This window comes from Myxine glutinosa, chromosome 4 (assembly GCF_964187855.1).
Source record: "Myxine glutinosa chromosome 4, kmMyxGlut1.1, whole genome shotgun sequence".
NCBI classification, from domain to species: Eukaryota; Metazoa; Chordata; class Myxini; order Myxiniformes; family Myxinidae; genus Myxine; species Myxine glutinosa.
The window spans coordinates 97,315,063-97,332,838 of record NC_136264.1 but is presented as its reverse complement, the minus strand read 5'-3'; the positions used below and the strand labels follow the sequence as shown (position 1 = coordinate 97,332,838).

The 17,776-nt window shown below is 41.2% G+C and overlaps 1 protein-coding gene across 9 annotated transcripts in view; it reads right to left on the bottom strand.

Moving 5' to 3' along the window:
• Positions 1 to 17,776, bottom strand: part of ST7 (suppression of tumorigenicity 7) — a 202,524-nt gene that overhangs the window by 53,695 nt on the left and 131,053 nt on the right. For 5 of the 9 annotated variants that reach the window (XR_013623113.1, XM_068113036.2, XM_068113033.2 and 2 more), the window contains exons 12-14: positions 2,868 to 3,018; positions 2,658 to 2,750; positions 2,416 to 2,555 (exon numbers count right to left, since the gene is read on the bottom strand). Coding sequence is in view for 5 of the 9 variants with exons in the window: in XM_068113036.2 (XP_067969137.1) it covers positions 2,416 to 2,555; positions 2,658 to 2,750; positions 2,868 to 3,018 (384 nt within the window). In the remaining 4 variants the exon portion in view is untranslated. Of the gene's footprint in view, positions 1 to 1,959; positions 2,066 to 2,415; positions 2,556 to 2,657; positions 2,751 to 2,867; positions 3,019 to 17,776 lie in introns of those variants that run through there. The other 4 variants (XR_010984030.2, XR_013623114.1, XR_013623115.1 and 1 more) reach the window with 2 other exon arrangements.

Here is a 17,776-nt window from a genome sequence, read left to right as displayed (position 1 = left end):
TAGTTATTCCTTGTGTTTCTGCGTCACCCTGATGGCAAAATACACCACCGAGGAGCGCTATTGGGGACTTGGGGGCAGGGACTTTAGGAAGATTGTATTATTTTCTAACAGAAGTGCACAAATAAATTCCTCTTTTTCCATTGCTAACAAAAAACTGAATACGTGCTTTTTTAAAACGTGCTTTTTTAGATCTTAGCACTGTGCAAAGCAAGCAATCAATTGCTGTTTGTACTTTCCATATTGGCAAATACGAGCTGGTATGAGGTTTAGACTTAGAGGGATGTGCACTCGTGTCTGCGCCGTCTAGCCTGGGTTTGAATCTTGGTCCAGGGTACAAATTGTCATTCTGGTGTTTCACAGGCAGGGTGATCCACCAGAAGCACGCTGAACTGGATGTTCCATCTGCCGATATTAATTGCTCGACGCTAAAGATCCCACGGTGTCGTTTGCAAAGAGTCGGCGAGCTATCGCTGGCACCCTGAAGAAATCTCAATTCCTGTCCAGACTAACTGCTGGCAAGATAATGGCAAACCACTCGTTATAATACGAACCCTAACTCTTGCCCAGGAATTGCTTCGGCAGACCAGATGCTCTGTAAAGAGTAAGATGATGATTATAGGCAAATATTATGACTTGACAATGTTTCTGTATTTGAAGTGATAAGATATCAGTAATCCTCTATGGTACCATGCTTCATTCGCAGGCATATTTAGTCAAATTAAAAACAATTAACCAAATAAAGAATTATAAAATAGTAACACGAACAAGAGATCTGTTTTGAGGGTATGCAGAGTGACAAGAATCATATTTAAACACCAGAATTATTCCCACATTATTGTAGGGTTGGCCTGGGGGAATCTTGGCCCAACTCTTTCACGAGCAGGCTGGTCAGGGCCTGACGTTCGACTACGATTAGGGCAGGAATTTGGAATTTGGCCATGGTGCCGGCGGCAGCCCGCCTAATCTTCACGAAGGGCACCGTGGGATCTTTAACCTCTACCAACGAATGCCAGCTTACGGGACGTACAGTTTAACGTCCATCTGAGGGGGACAGCACACACATTGATGAATCAACGTTCCTGTGAAACACCAGATGACAGCTTATAGCTGGTTCGGGAATCAAACCCAAGCTAAACATCTTAGAGGTGAATGTGTGTACCTCTGAATAATATAATCTTACTATAATTCACAAAATGTCCGTCCGTCTGTCTGTCCGTTCGAAGGTACTGCAAAAACGGCTGAACCGATCACAACGATATTTTGGGTGGGTAATCCTAGGACCCCCTGGAGTAAAATTGGCTATACTGTTTTTCCAATTTTTCCAATTTTCGTTTTTCCAAACACAATGGAATAATATTTACCGATATGAACAGTGATGTGGCTTTCGTTGAAATTCTACGTACCAGGAGAGAGTAGATCGACTCCTGACGAACTCTTCCTATATAAACGTGCGACTCCGAAGTAACACGGCAGCGTGTGCAAAGCGACTGAGAAACAGGTGGAGCGGCCGCTTCCGTGTTACAGATTCGGCGCGCACTCTTCACACAAACGTGCGACTGAGAAAGACGTGTAGCGGCCGCTTCTATTTGCAGAATTCAATCTTTTTTCAAAATGGGCGCCATGTACTGTTTAGATTTTGATGATTTGCGTGTGATATGATTCCACGGATGTTTATATGAATCGTTTAAAATAAAAAAAAGCCTTCAATTTCTGATATTTTGCCTTTTCATTTGGGCTTCCCAATTGAAGCCCCGCCCTTAGGGCAGGTACCGTTGCTAGTTAATAGTAATACAAATATTTACAATCCATCCAATTATGGGAATAAATAAATAAATGCACATTCTTCAATAACCACATTTGTGTGGTGTAATCATTTATCAAAGTCTTGACAATTACAGCAAGCTGCATTGATGCATGTTAATGAGAAAACTTAAATGTCATGAAGAGGCCATATGGCCCAGCAAGCGAGAACCAAATCCACACCTCAGCACTACCACCACTTGTAGATACAGCTGGTCCTGGGCAGGGAAGTTGGCCAGGATATCAGCACACAACATCAGCTCTTCTAAAAGTTAGAAAGGGTTTTTTAACATCCACAACTTAATAAAGGGACGACAAGATTTACGTCTGCAGCCGGTATGCGGTATCTCCTGGTGGCACAGCATTGACAATTTTAGTGAGGTCCAAACCTGTTGGGGATAAAACCCTGATGAGACAGCTCAATCTTAAGAACAAAACTAAACTAGTTGCATTTAGGGAGAGGAAAATAATCATCATCATATTGTGCACATCTCATCCTTAATATTATTTGATAGTCTTACAATATCGAGACGGTCATATTGTCAATTATATTGTGCAGCTTTGCATTCTTAGCCATTCATTTTGACCCTGGTAACACCATTTTCAAGTGCTCACCGCTTTGGCAAACACACCCATGAGGTCAGGAAATTGGTGGGTGAGAAGTGCGAGCATTGCGGTAAAGGAACAGAGCCCCGCTGTGAAGAGGATGAAGAAGGGTAGCTCCTTCTTGGGGTACACAGAGACCTCATGGAATGCTGTGTGACAATTCAGCCATTAAAATGGGACATTAAGTCAATGCTGAAAACAAGTTGATGTGCAGTTCAAGAGATTGTCATCGATTTTTGTTCAAAACTCACATGGCAACAGCTCCCGATCAGCAGACTCAGTGCAACTGGGGTAGGGATAGAAGAGATGCCCCTTCTCCAATGGGTAAGGAATCATCCGGAATGCTGTAGGACAAGCCACACACTTTTCAACTCCATAATCACCACACAATGTGACCCCTTTGCAAACCCCCACCTTTTGAACCGATAAACACCAAGTGCTATAAGGTACATGGTACGTACTTCCTTCCCAAGTGCAGTGCAGTAGGTTTAATGCCCCTTCAACACGCCTCCAATGCTGTAAGTGGAAGAAAGCGTACGCCACAGCCTCGCTGTCTCCCCGCTTTAGAATGTGTTCAGGAGGCAAAATCAGACTCTTCGTCTCCAATAAATACTAAGTAGGAAGTAAAGTAATGCACAATGACATGGCAAGTCAGGTGTGACACAGTGACATCGTTCCTCGAAAATCACATTACTGCATAGCACTTGCACATTTCATTCTGCCAAATAGCTTTCCTGTAAATGAAAAACGACTCAAAAATGATGTCATGTGACAAATGCAGTTTTTTTAGAAAGGTAAAACACAAAGTAGTAATGTATCCAGAAACAAGCCCCACCCTTCCTCCCACAACTACAAAGCAAAAACAATTATACAACAAGGTGAGATGCCAATATTGTTTGGAGTTTTTGATTCCACAGAATTCAGGAGAGACAGATGTGATGCTGCAGTCCTGGCCCAAAGGGGAGAGCAGTTCTCCATTGAGCTAAGGAGAAAGGCCTTTTAGGCTGCGAGTCGTTCTGATTTTTAAAGGAATGACTTGGATAGACGGATGATACCTAGTGTGTGGCTGGCCTCAAAGGTCAGCTTTGCTATGTGGTCAGCCCAGGGGAGGGAGGGCCTTGTTCATAGTGAGGCCTAGAAGTTGAACATACTTCCACTGGCTGACCATGGAAATAGATACGTGGGTTTGTTTGTTGATCATTCCAGTGACAGGGTGAGATTGCATGAGATATTCCAGGTTTGAAGGACATGTTCCTTTGTCAGACCTACAATTCTGGACCAACAAAAAGAGGAAGAGAGAGAGAGAAAGAAAAAGAGCTGCTGTCTGCCTATCTGTAGGGTGGGGGTACTATACAAAAGTCATCTGCAAAAGATCTGAATCTGAATGTGAAGTCATCTGCAGAAAGTAAAAGGGGATTTGGGTAAACAAAGCATTTTTAAATGTCATTCAAAATGAGCTTTGAATTGACTGAAGTCAGCAATTAATTCTGTCAATAAGAAAGGAAGAAGTTATGAGTAATGCATAGTAATGAATAGAATGAGTGAAGGAAGGAGTAAGAGGGAAGAACAAAGTTTAGGTGATGATTTGTTACACTAAAAGTGGAAAGTGGTTACAAAATAGAAAATCACATATTTGCCTCCTTTAATCGTATCTCCATTTCAAACTGGGAGCGGATAAACATCGGCAAAATAAGAAAACGATAGAACCTGATGCAAAGTAACTTATTTACTTACTTACTTATGCTCTTCGTCCCAATGTAGTACGGCGGATAAGCTCTCATATGATAACAATTGTGCATTTTATGAGAAAAGCATGAAATTTCTAACATAGTTAGTGCATACCATAAGGTTTATTTTCAGATGTGGAGGGAAGTCAGATTTGACCTCTGAGGACCGTGAGAGGTCAAATCCAAAATGGCCACCAGTCCACCGGGTCTAATGTTCAAACGCGCTTAATTTTGGAACCAAACAGTGTAGAAAAACATTATAGGTGTCATTTCCAAATAAATTGGGGATGCCCATTCATTTGGTGATACTTTTGAGATCGACAGAACGGAAGGACATGTATTTAGGTCAAGGTCAAGGTCAAATTACATTAAATATATATTTTTATGATACTGCAGTTTGAACTGCTATTGGAAAAAGTTCATTTGAACTTTTAAAACTTTATTTTTTCAGGTACAGGGATAGGTACGGAACACCCAAAGACCAGAAATGATGATAAAAAGTGTTTACACTGCAAGGAATGATGCAATAACCTCTGAAAAAATAACTGCAGTTAACCAAGTATGTCCACAAAAGCTTACATTAAATCAAGTGCAATGATGAAAATTGGTAATGATCAAAATCTAACAGTCTCCAGAACAGAAGCACAGTGCAGTGCACTTGAGTGCAGCTTTGGCACACTTGCAGCGTCCAGTGTACCCATTCTTGCAGCCGCAGTGGATCAATTCATGGCACGATTTTGATGCTTCAGGGAGAGTGGTCCAAAGAGGCTGCCACCCAGTTGTCTCCTTTGTCCAGCCCCAGTCAGATGGGTCTGGCATCTCTGGATCCATGACCAATGCCTGGTTCCAACAGTTGGCCTGGTAGCAAGTGCGCTTGATGTGCTGCTTGATGTGCTGCTTGAGTTGGAGGAATGTTCTCTAGAGTTCTACACTTCTGTGTGAAGAGCTGTTTCCTGGCATCATTCACTTCCGTGCTCTCACTGGTTCGGTCGTACATCAGCACCAAAAATCGCTCTAGCAGTAACATTGAGCCTTCACTGACCTCACTTGGCATGCATAGGAGTCCATTGAAAGCATCATTCACCTCCAGGAAAGACTTCCAAGTTTCCCAGGCAGTCTTCTTTCCTCTGCCATCGAAATCAGATACAGTATCACACCCAGTGGAAGCGTGAAAGACTGGGAGAGTCAGACACTGTGTTGGATTCAATGTGGCCCCATTTCGTGAACAGCTATGTACGGAAAGCTTGACCCGACACCAAAGGCAACCCACAGCTCATCAGGAGCTGTCTTGCTGAATGAAGCCACAGCCAGTACCACCACATCAGTATCAACGGTACGTATGGTCACCTTCTTACACCCCTTTTGCACAGCATCTGCCACATGCAGAAGTAGACGAGTGTCAGCCTCCTCTTGCGAACATGGGGCAAGGTGGGCCAAGTATGACTCAGCAGCAAAGCAGAGGACTTCACTTCCATCTGTTGCATACAGTTCCTTATGCTCGGCTAGAGGCAGATGAACAGCTTCGCGTGAGAGGAAAGCAAACAATTCGGTTTTGTTCTCATCTACCCGAAGGAAGGTTTATATTCAGATCTGGTGATCTCAAAAGTATCACCAAATGAATGGGCATCCCCAATTTCGTTGGAAATGAGACCTATAATGTTTTTCTACACTATTTGGTTCCAAAATTAAGCGCGTTTGAACATTAGACTTGGTGGACTTGCGGCCATTTTGGATTTGACCTCTCACGGTCCTCAGAGGTCAAATCTGACTTCCCTCCACATCTGAAAATAAACCTTATGGTATGCACTAACTATGTTAGAAATTTCATGCTTTTCTCATAAAATGCACAATTGTTGTTGTTATCCGCTGTACTAATGGGACACGAGGCTGCTACAAGCTTTCACCATTTATCCCTGATACAAAGCGGATGCAAAGTAAAGTCTGATGCAAAGAGAAACAGGAAATCCCCGTTTTTTGGTGTGAATCCGGTCAACAGAATTCCAACGATTGGTTTACTCGAACTTCTAACGAATGGAAAATAAACTTTTAATGGAATGAAAAAAAAAAAAGACAAAGGTCATTTGATTATTTATTTCCAAATAAAAAGTAAAAATCGCTTCTTAAAACTTATTTTTAACAGAGCCAGCACTGCACTGTTCCATCAATGTACTTAAACCATCAGTCACTGGCAATTATGGAAAACACTGGCTATTCCCTGAAGACTGACCTTGGTGGAATCATGAGCTGTCTGTGATTGCCTGGCCTTATGGGTAGTGGTTTATTAATTCAACATGTGCATTTACAGGAAAGTTGGGCCGTCTACGGCAACACTCATCAATGGGGCCTGGACAGAAAACAAAATGGTGCAGAAAAGATGCAGCGGAAGGCATGCGTGCACACGTACAATAACCAAAAGTATTGGATAGTAAGAAAATGTGGGACAATTAATTAATTACTGTTTTGTAGAGTTTGTGGTTTGTTGACTTTGGCCCGAAGGTGGGGTATCAAGGGATCCCATAGTAGGTCATTAAGATACAAGTCAGGTTTATGGGCTGGCATAGACAGTTCACTGTGGAGTTTCAATGCTGTTGTCTTCAAACCAATGCATAACAGCCAGCGGCATGACAGGTGGGGGTCTTGCTGGAAGACATAAGGATCCTCAGAGCAATATTGCAATGTCAGTCATACACAGTCCTACAAAATGCCACAACGAGGAACATTTATTTCTGGATACATTATCAAGAACATGCTGCTTTTGAAAGTGGGAAAAATATACATAGGCAGGTTGGGTTGGTTTATTTTGAGTTTGGATGTATTTATTTACTTTTAGTAAGATTGTTTATATAACTTAGCAAAGTCCCTTACTCAAAATTGGGTCTACAAACAAAAGTAGCAGGTACTATATACAGTGCCCTCCATAAGTTTTGGAACAGTGAAGTCAAATGTGTTATTATTGCTATATGCTATATACTCAAGAAATTTAGATTTGAGATCAAAATATGAATATGAGGCAAGTGTACAGAAGGTCAGATCTAATTTATTGGTATTTCTATACATATATGTTTTATCATTGTAAAACAATAACACTTTTTATCTTAGGGTTAGGGTAACTTTAAGTTAATCTGTTCCAATACTTAGGATGACCCATTTTAGGTCAGCACAAGTATTGGAACAGATTAACTTAAAGTAAATTAAAGTAATATAATAGTTAGTATTTGGTTGCATATACCTTACATGCAACAACTGCATCGAGAATGTGACTCATTAACATCACTAAACTCTTGGTATCTCCCTTTGAGATGCTTTGCCAAGCTTCACTGCAGCCATTTTCAGTTGTTGTTTGTTTTGGGGAGTTTCTGACTTTAGTCTCCTCTTCAACAAGTGGAATGCATGCTCTATTGGATTTAAATCAGGGGATTGACTTGGCCAGTCTAAAACCATCCACTCTTTTCCCTGATTAACTCATTGGTTGTGTTGGCAGTGTGTTTTAGGTCATTGACTGGCTGCATGGTGAAACGCTGCCCAATGAGTTTGGAGGCATTTTCTTGTACGGTACATATTGTCGTGTGACTACCCTGTAGTGAACACCGCAGGGCGACACGAATGACCAAACGAGCTTTAACTCCGAGGCGCTCAATTCAATGTGACGGTATTCTTTACACGCGAGGAAAAGGGGGATGACAAACTTACCTGGACGGCTTCCACCCGACTTCTTCGCACCTGGATAATTAATCAACTCAAACGACACGTAATTAAAATGTACAAAAATACCGGCTTTATTAAAGAAAATGCCGATCACAAAGAATGCACAATAAAACTAAATTCCTAATTAGAGCGCCCCCACACAGACCCAAATACAGACAAAGGGAAATATAACTGTGAAAATAAATATGTGTTTGTGTGGAACTTAGCTCTAATCGGCTCTTGAACCTCGTCAGGAATCGTCCCGTGCCACACGTCCTTGCGCGCAAAAACCGCAGGCTGCACTCCTGTGGGCGTGAACTAGGGCCTCGCCGCGCAGTCCGCTCACTCCTGCCTTCCAGCGTGAAGCGAACAGGCCTTAGTAAGCAGCTTGGTCTTCCAGCCGTGCTTGTCCTCATGATCTCGTTCACCAACACCAACACCAAAGCCAGATGATGCGAGCCAGCCACAAGAAGACGAAGAGGAGCGATGTCGGGACACGATCGGTTGTCGTCAAAGCCAGGACTCGAAAGGGCGTAGAAGAGGAGAGCGGAAATCAAGAAGAGAGAATGAAGCCAAGAGCGCAAAATGTCGGGGAGACGACTGCTCACCACCAAACCCAGAACATGCGAGGAAAACGAGCGGAAGAGAAAATTGTGGTGTCTCAAGGAAAGTCCTTCACTTAAGAGGTTTCCAATGTCCAATGCCCCTCGCTCAATAACCAGAAAATGTCGGCCAGAGCGCTCCTTTATAGTCAAGGCTCTGACGTCATCTTACGATGTCTTCACCAATCCCATAGTCCCTTCTTACCAGTCTTTTGCGCCAATCAATCCCGGCCCAATCACTGCCCTTTGGGGCGTGGCCCCACGGACCTTTTGTGCCTGTGTGCTCACCAGGTCGATGTTATCCGCGGTAGTGCTCAATGCCCTGTTTCCGGTTGGTTTTTATATAGTGTCATAAATGGGTGATTTCCTGGCTACGTGTGTGTGCTGCATGTGTCATAAGGAACAGAAGAAAAATAACAGAGGCCATTATATACAGGGGATTTACCATTAATCCATAGCTAATTAACATATCCCACCCCTCGTGATGGGAACGAAGATACACTCTTCCACGACATACGGGCTACCGGACCCCTACTTATGATACATGCGGGCTTCTTCTTCTTCACGACAGTTGGAGCACACTACCTATGCAATTCAACCGGGACCAAGGTATTGCCTACCCCCCCACAAACGTAACAATATGTAGACAAAATGTTTCTGTACACTTCTGAATTTATTCTGCTGCTGCCATCATTAGTAAGAAGTTTGGAAGTTTTCATCTTGCAGTGTAGCCTTTGTAATTCTGCTGTTGAAGTCTTCTGTGAATGGTAGATTGTGATATTTTCACCCCTGCAATCTAGAGGTTGTTGGTGATGTCACTGACAGTTGTTTTCCTTGGCTGACCTGGCCATTGTCTATTGCTAACTACACTCATGGTTTCTTTCTTTTTCAAGATATTCCAAATTGTTGTATTTGCTGTGCTCAATTTTTGTGCTATGTTCTAATTAAATTATTTGTTCCTTCAGCTTCTAAATTGCTTGCTGTTCTCTCATAGACAGTTCTCTGGTCTTCATGTTGGTTGATGCCGACTGACTCAGAAGACAAAGTCAAAGGCTAAAACCAAGACAAAACATTCGCAGCTCTTTTATGTGTGAATGATGAATACAACAAAATAAACACCGAAGCAACAACAAACACCTGTTAGTCAATTGTTCCAATACTTATGCTTACCTGTGTGGAAGTGTAAAATTTATCTATGAATCGAGTGATTTATATGAGCCACAACCTGTCAAAATCATGTGTTTAGAACCTACTCACCTCATGTGCAAGTTTTTTATGACTTCCATCAAGGAGTTAAAATTTGTCTCCAGTAGGTGAATTATCGCTGGCACCCTGACCAAATTTATTTGCTCGGGAAAGTATAACAGAGGCGATGTTAGACCACCTCGTCATAGTTCTGTAGAAAACCACAGAATGGTAAAATCATTTTTGTATATTCTATATAATATTTCTTTATGACTAAGGGTAATATAGTTAAAGATATGGTGCTTTGAAATATAGTATTAGTATTAGATTGAGTCTTCCCAAATGATAAATAATTCTGTACAATATCGAATAATGATTCATAAAATCTCGTTGCATTATCTATCTATAATTCCAGTAATCTCTGTGTGTCTGTCTGTGTGTCTGTGTGTCTGTGTGTTTGTCTGTGACCGCTGTTTCTCGACAACCACGGGTCCGATATACTTGAAACTTGCCAGGTATATTGCTGGGGACCCGAGGATGTGCCTTTTCAAGGTTTGAAATTAATCGGACAAGTACCTACCGAGCTATGTCCAAAAAACGCTTCAACCAATCAGAGAGCAGCGAGCTATCACGTGTGCCGAACCGTTAATGCAATGCAAGCGTTAATGCGTTAATGCAAGGCTTTTCTTTTTTTCCCTCTTCTCTTTCTACTTTTCCTTGCGATTAAATTGCAAACAGCCAAAATACGTTGGCGCTAATTGAATAATTGGCCATTAACACTAAAATAATCGTAACTGCGATATGCCAACTTCCGGACAGTGCAGCCTTCCCTGTTGTTGTTGTTTGCAGCAGCTGTTTGCAGCAAGGCAAGGCTTTTCTTTTTTTCCCTCTTCTCTTTCTACTTTGCCTTGCGATTAAATTGCAAACAGCCAAAATACGTTGGCGCTAATTGAATAATTGGGCATTATGTTTTACAACTAATAAAAACGAATTTGCGATTCATTCGCTTTCCTGCGCGTTTGTGTACGCGATGGCGATTTCTTTACCAAACTCCGGAAGCCGTTCGCTTTGGACCGAACCATTGCATGTAAATAGAGGGGGGGGGGATTGTCACCACTCGCAAGCCGTTCGCTTTGGACCAAACCATTTCATGTAAATAGGGGGGGGGATATAATTTTAGATATATATATAGTACGGGCATGCCCTAGTGTTTTAAATACACTCAAATATAGATATAAAATGTTTTTGTACTGAGTTCGATAAATAGGTTGCAGAAAGATATTAATTTGAAAGATATTGTTTTCAAGGCAAAGAATGATACGACTGGCACCACAATGTCTGATTCAAAGAAACTTGTTTACCATTTCCATTGTGTTTGGGGAAAACTAATTTCCATCGAAACAATGTTCTTCATTTGCATCAATTGTTTGCCTTTTGGCTAAACAAACTTGGTGAAATCGTAGAAAGTAAATGGTTTTGCCTACGTGACCTCTGGGGGATGGTGACCTTTCTTTCCTCCCACTTGCCTTCATATACAAGTAAACCTTATGACTGTTTTTTAAAGTCTTAAAATTGCGTATGGAATTGTCAATCCAGTCTTGTTTTTCAAAAAAACCCATATAGGCAACAATTCGGAACTAAATACCTGTAATTGATGCAGTTGCATGCGGGTTTGCTTTGGGGGGGGGGGGGGGAGCTATCTCTGGCCTTTTGAGTTGGAAGGCTGTCAGGAGTTCCCAGTGGATCTTTTTCTGAAGCAGTAATTGAAATTATGGGCATCTGCTGAATTGTCAGGACAGTTATGCTAGAATCCTGTGAAACAATGGTGTTAAAGATGAATGAATTACGGATAACATTCAGGTTTGGAATTTGATGTGCTTGCAAAACTCAGGTATTTCTAAGATTATATTAAAAAATTTAATAAGTAAATATATAAAGTTTTTTGTAGTTTACATTTACATAGTATAAAGTAAATAATCGTTCAGATGTCCTTGTAGTGTCAAACATGAGTAAAAGATATATCCACTTATTTCTTACAAATGCTTCACATCGATAGTCAATAAATGACCTTCAAATGTCTTGAAGTCTTCAAGGATAATTAAAAGAATGACGGCTCCGCAAGGTCTGACAAAAGACAATGGGAAACAGATGTGCCTCATTAAGAATATTTGATATGCAGACCTAATCTCGAACACACTCGGCAGGAAGTCTACCCATCCCAACATTCACTCGACCTATCAAATTGCATTTCCCCATTTCTCGATTGCCTATCAAATTGCCATCTTGGATTTTGACCCAATTTTCAATAGCGTTCTTCCTTATGCCTAGATACACCCACACACAAGATTAGAAGTTGGTACTTCGCTTATTTTTCAAGATATTCCGTTCACAAGGTTCAGACATACATGGCGGCGGCCATCTTCGATTTTGACGTGGGTTTCACCCACACACCAAATTAGAATTCGGTTCTTCGCTTATGCACGCACGTACACTTGCACGCACGGACGGATGGACGCACACACGGACGGAGGGGAAAACCATAGACCCCTTTTCGCTCCGCGGTGCGACGGGGGACAAAAATCTGACCTTCTGTACTCCTGCCTCATATTCATCTTTTGATCTTAAATACAAATTTCTTGAGTATATAGCAATAATAACAAATTTGACTTCACTGTTTCAAAACTTATGGAGGGCACTTCATATAATAGATCAATATTGAGTATTGAAATGACTTGGTATAGAAATTAGAGTTATTTTTTCATTTTAACAGGATTCTTAAATCGGTAAACATTGTACACACTGAAAGGTAAAACCAAGTTGTGGAGAAATAAAAAAAATATTAAATATTCTACCTCAGACAAGGAACAACTATTAATTGTTCACAATGTGTTTCCTCCATTTACCCAGTCAATAATTTTCCAGGTGATATATGGCCTTGAAGCCAGCCATACCTAGAAGACAGGAAAAAGTTCAATTAATTTGCAATTCTTGAGAGTTTCAAAACGATTATACCTCTTGTGATTAATTTGAAGATCATAGGTTTCCTTGTTTAAATGAAATTGTTAACTATATGGAGTCCAATGATTTTTCTTTGAATCTATAAAAAATGGATTAACACAACAAATTTCAGTGGTACAAAAAGAACATTATATAAAACCGTTTAAAAAATATATTGACGATTGGTTTGTAAAGTTTTTAACAATCTGTTTTTGACTTCACATCTACACCAATCTGTTGGATTCCCAACTTGTATATACCCTCATGATTCCTATTCTATCCGAGATTGGATCATGTCTAACTGCCCTTCTGACCATCCCTGCTCTTCCTCATCGGCCCTGTCCTCAGATAATGTCCTCTTGAAAATATCCCTCTCTAGTGATCTTCAGGAAACCACCAAAGCACTGCAATGCCTGGCAGTTTAACCAGAAAGGCCTCTCTGGCCTGCAATCAACCATATTTTTCAATGATCATATGGGCCTGTTATCTCTTCATTTTTAAAGAGCAGTAATGACTGCGACTCTTCCTCACCTCTGTATTCGTTTGTTCCTTCATGCATTCAGCTATCTCGCTCAACATCCCATCCATGGTAGAATCATTTGTGTAGTGAAGCAATTACCAGAAAGCAGTTTGCCTTTACCTGCTACAAAGGCAACATGATACAAGGTAACATGCAGTCTCTCCATAAAGCTCATACATCTGATACTTCATCTTACTATAATTCAACAAATTTCCGTCCGTCCGTTCGAAGCTACCGCAAAAACGGCTCAACCGATCGCAACGATATTTTGGGTGGGTATTCCTGGGACCCCTGGGAGTAAAATAGGCTTGATTGTTTTTCCAATTTTTCTAAGTTTTCCAATTTTCCAGTTTTTCCAAACACTATGGAATAATATTTATCGATATGAACAGTGATGTGGCTTTTGTTGAAATTCTACAAATACTGTTTATTCTACGTACCAGGAGAGAGTAGATCGACTACTGACGAACTCTTCCTATATAAACGTGCGGCTCCGAAGTAACATGGCAGCGTGTGCAAAGCGACTGAGAAACAGGTGTAGCGACCGCTTCCGTGTTACAGATTCGGTGCGCACTCTTCACACATAAACGTGCGACTGAGAAAGACGTGTAGCGGCCGCTTCTGTTTTGCAGAATTCAATCTTTTTTCAAAATGGGCGCCATGTAGTTTAGATTTTGATGATTTGCGTGTGATATGATTCAACGAATGTTTCTATGAATCGTTTAAAATTTTAAAAAGCCTTCAATTTCTGATATTTTGCCTTTTCATTTGGGCCTCCCAATTGAAGCCCCGCCCATAGGGTTGCTAGTTATTGAAATGTGACATTACAGTGGACAACGCTCAAACTAAGGTTGAGTGCCTTAGGTATATCTTTGAGGAGGAAAGATCAAGGTCCTTCATCTTTCTCTTCTGGGGACCATTTATCTCCCAGCACAGGAGATACTCTTGTAAGATCTGTATCACATCATGTGCAGCGAATTTCACCTTCCTGCACCTTGTATTTATTGTTATTTTTAAACAAGACCGAAAGTTTAACATCGGCTGGGCTTGTTTGATACTTTATTTGACGAGGATAGTATGACCTGGTAGGGGATACCAGGTAGCAAATAATGCAAGTATTCCAATTTTTTTGAAGTACTCTAAGTCTCTAGCAGTCTGTAAGTGAAGAGATTGCATTGAGACACTGGTTTATTACCATCGCCTGAGGAGAGGGTATTGCATTTGAGTCCGTTTGTTTGTCTGTCTGTTTGTCCGCACAGAATAAATGCGCTGAATAGAAAAAATTGAGACATGGCTCATTGTAAAGAACTCTCCATGTGGAATAACATCTGTTAATGATGATTGCATAGGTTTCTCCATTATGACGTCATAATTTGACAAGTACAAAACTTCATCCGATCAAGATGAAATTTCTTGAGCATAATCTAGGAATAAATTAGGGGACAAAAAAAATGATGATGCCATCGGTCACGTGGTTCGGCCGCCATATTTGCTTTAACACAAAATCCTTAAAAAACACTGAAAATACATCCTGGCGAGGGTTTGCAATCTCCGATTGCTCTTTCTTGTTCTATATGTTTTGAGTTAATAATGAACCAATCATACACCGCCTTCAACCCAGTAACTTTGCAGTCGACGATATATTCGGCCTGAACGGCATAGAAATCAAAATGGCGGCGTATGGAGTCGGCTGTCGTATGCCGTAATGACATCAGACGTAATCACATCATATCACCCCTGTCATGTGACCAGATCCTCAGCTCTGATTGGTGTACGTTTGTGAGGGACATATATATTCCTCTTCTTTGGCTGTCTGTCGCTAACGACGATGACCGTGAAGGCGTATGGGTCAGCACTTGTCTGCACGACGATGGGAAGCGAGACCAGCATTGGATAAAAATCCTCTGTTGCAATGAGGGCAAAATAAATGTATTGGTCGGTTTTTATTGCCGACTTTGTGCCGCTGGAGATGACAGCATTGATATTCATCCTCTGTTTGTTGCTCAACCATCTCAACCGAGTCGTACACAACAGTTCTCCACTGTTTTTTATTTATTTTGTTTTTATCTCTGGTATGTTCTTCCCAGTTCCCTATGTTAATGTTTGCTTTCTTCAGATGTCTTTTCACAACGTCTTTGTAACGTAGCTTTTATCTTCCAGGTACACATTTGCCCTCCTTCAGCTCACCATAAAGTAAATTTTTTGGGAGCGGATGCTCTGGCATACGAATGACATGACCTGACCATCTAAGTTGGGCAGATGTAATTAATGCCTCAACACTGGGTATCCCAGCTCTCTTTGGACTGTGGTATTGGGGGCTCGGCCTTGCCATTTGATTCCCAAAAGCTGCCGCAGATGTCTTAATTGCAAGCTTGTGAGTTTCTTCATGTGGCTAAGGCAGAGAGTCATAGCTTCCACTGAGTACAGAAGTGCAGTCATCACCACAGCACGATAGACTTGTAGTTCGTAGTTCGGATGGTTGTAGTTCGGATGCCATGCTGGGACCAGAGACGTTTGGCCAGGCTTCCGAAAGCTTTGGATGCTGCCTGCATGCGGTGTGCAGCTTCGGCATTACGTGAGTTGTCATGTGTTACTGCACTTCCAAGATATATATAGGTGTTAGCACATCTAGGGGCTTCTCCATTGGCAAGTACTTTGGGTTGAATATTCGTGTCAATATTATGTCTATCAGTTGACTGAAAGAAGTTCAGTTTTGCTGGTGTTAATTTGGAGTCCAAATTGTTTTGCTGCAGTTGCAAAACGAATGGTGATTTCTTGGATATCCCTAAGTAAATGGGCAACTAGAGCTGAATCGTCAGCAAACAAGTTTTCTAACACATTCTCCTCGCACTTTGGTGTTGGAACGTAGTCTGGCGAGGTTGACTAGTTTTCCGGTACTTCTGGTACGGATATAAATTCCAGTACTGAGATTTTGTGACATGCTGGTAATGACTCCAGTTAGGAACAAGATAAACAGAGTGGATGCCAACACACAACCCTGTTTCACTCCATGGCATATTGGCATATACCAAACGAGTCAGTGACATTACCTGCCACAGAGACTCTGCCAATCATCCCATATTGGAACTCTTTCACGATCTTTATGAAATTATCTGGACAGCCATAGATCTTGAGTATCTTCCAGAGGGTTTTCCTGTCCACAGTGTCGAATGCTTTTGAAAAGTCGACAAATACAACATACAAGTCATAATGCTATGGCTTTTTCTATGGCTTTTTATTCTATATTCTATGGCTTTTTCCTGTCATTGTCGAAGAGTGAATATCATATAATTTGTTGATCTTCCAGAACGGAAACCACATTGACTTTCAGGGATGACACGTTCTGAGATGACTTTCAATCTATCTAGCAGGATTTTGGCTAGAATCTTTACTGCAATTGACAGTAAGGATATGCCACAATTTTTTTTGCAGTCTGCTCTGTCCCCCTTATGTTTGTAGATAGTGAAGATGAGTGCATCTTTGTAGTACTGTGGGAGCTTTTGCTTGTCCCAGCATGCATTGTAGAATGTGAGGAGCTTAGATCTGAGCTCAGGGCCACTGTGCTTAAACATTTCTGGTGGAATTCCATCAGGTCCTGGCGACTTTCCACATCTAGTTGCCTTGATAGCTTTGTCTTTGTAGCGATTGTGATATTAACATTTGTATAAGCAATTGAAGTCGAAGATTTAAGTTGAAAAAAATTTCTTTTTCAAAAAAAATTCAACAAAAAAAGACTTTCAAAAAATTTCAAACAAAATACCCTGAGGACATACACACGGAAAAGATAGGTGCATACTAGAGGTTTGGTACAATTTCACAAAAGTTTGAAGGAGTAGTTCAGTGACAACACAGGACAGACACTGCATATACACTTGCTTGGTGAGGCGAGCGGCGTTACAAAGGAATGGGCTTGTTTTAGCTGAGGATGACTGTACCTCAGTTGCTGTGTTGTCATGATTTACACCAATCATAATAAAACCACCGTTTAGAGGCCATTTTTCCCCGCAAAGCGGGGGTTGGCCTTTTCGGGGACCGTGGTAGTTGTTGTTTTTTTGGTCCCCTTTTTGAAGCAATGTTTTACGGCCGGATGCCCTTCCTGACGCCAACCCTTTTTGCCGCCTTCAACGACAAACAGGGAATTACCAGTGAGCTGGTACTCAATTAGCCGACCTCGGAAGGATGACAGGCTGAGTCAACCCCCCTGGCGTTAATTCGGCGATCGACCGAGATTCGAACCCAGGATCCTAGGATCCTAAGCCGGCACCCTAGCCGCTAGCCCAACACCAGGGATTTGTAGTGTTTTCAAAACAAAACACCAATTTTCAAAATTTCAAAACACCAATCATAATACAAACAATAATTTTGCACAAATTTATTTGTAGTGTTTGTGATATTACATTTTCTAAACAATTGAAGTTGAAGTTTTATTAATTTTTTTAAATTAAAAAAAAAAAAGATTTTTTAAATCAAAATTTTTCAAAAAAACATACCCTGAGAACATACACATGAGAGAGATAGGTGCATACCAGAAGTCTGGTACAATTTCACAAAAAGTTTGAGGGAGTAGTTCAGTGACAACACAACACAGACACCACAGATATATATATACTAGCTGAGGTACCTGGCTTCGCCCGGGTTGAATAAGAATAAGACAA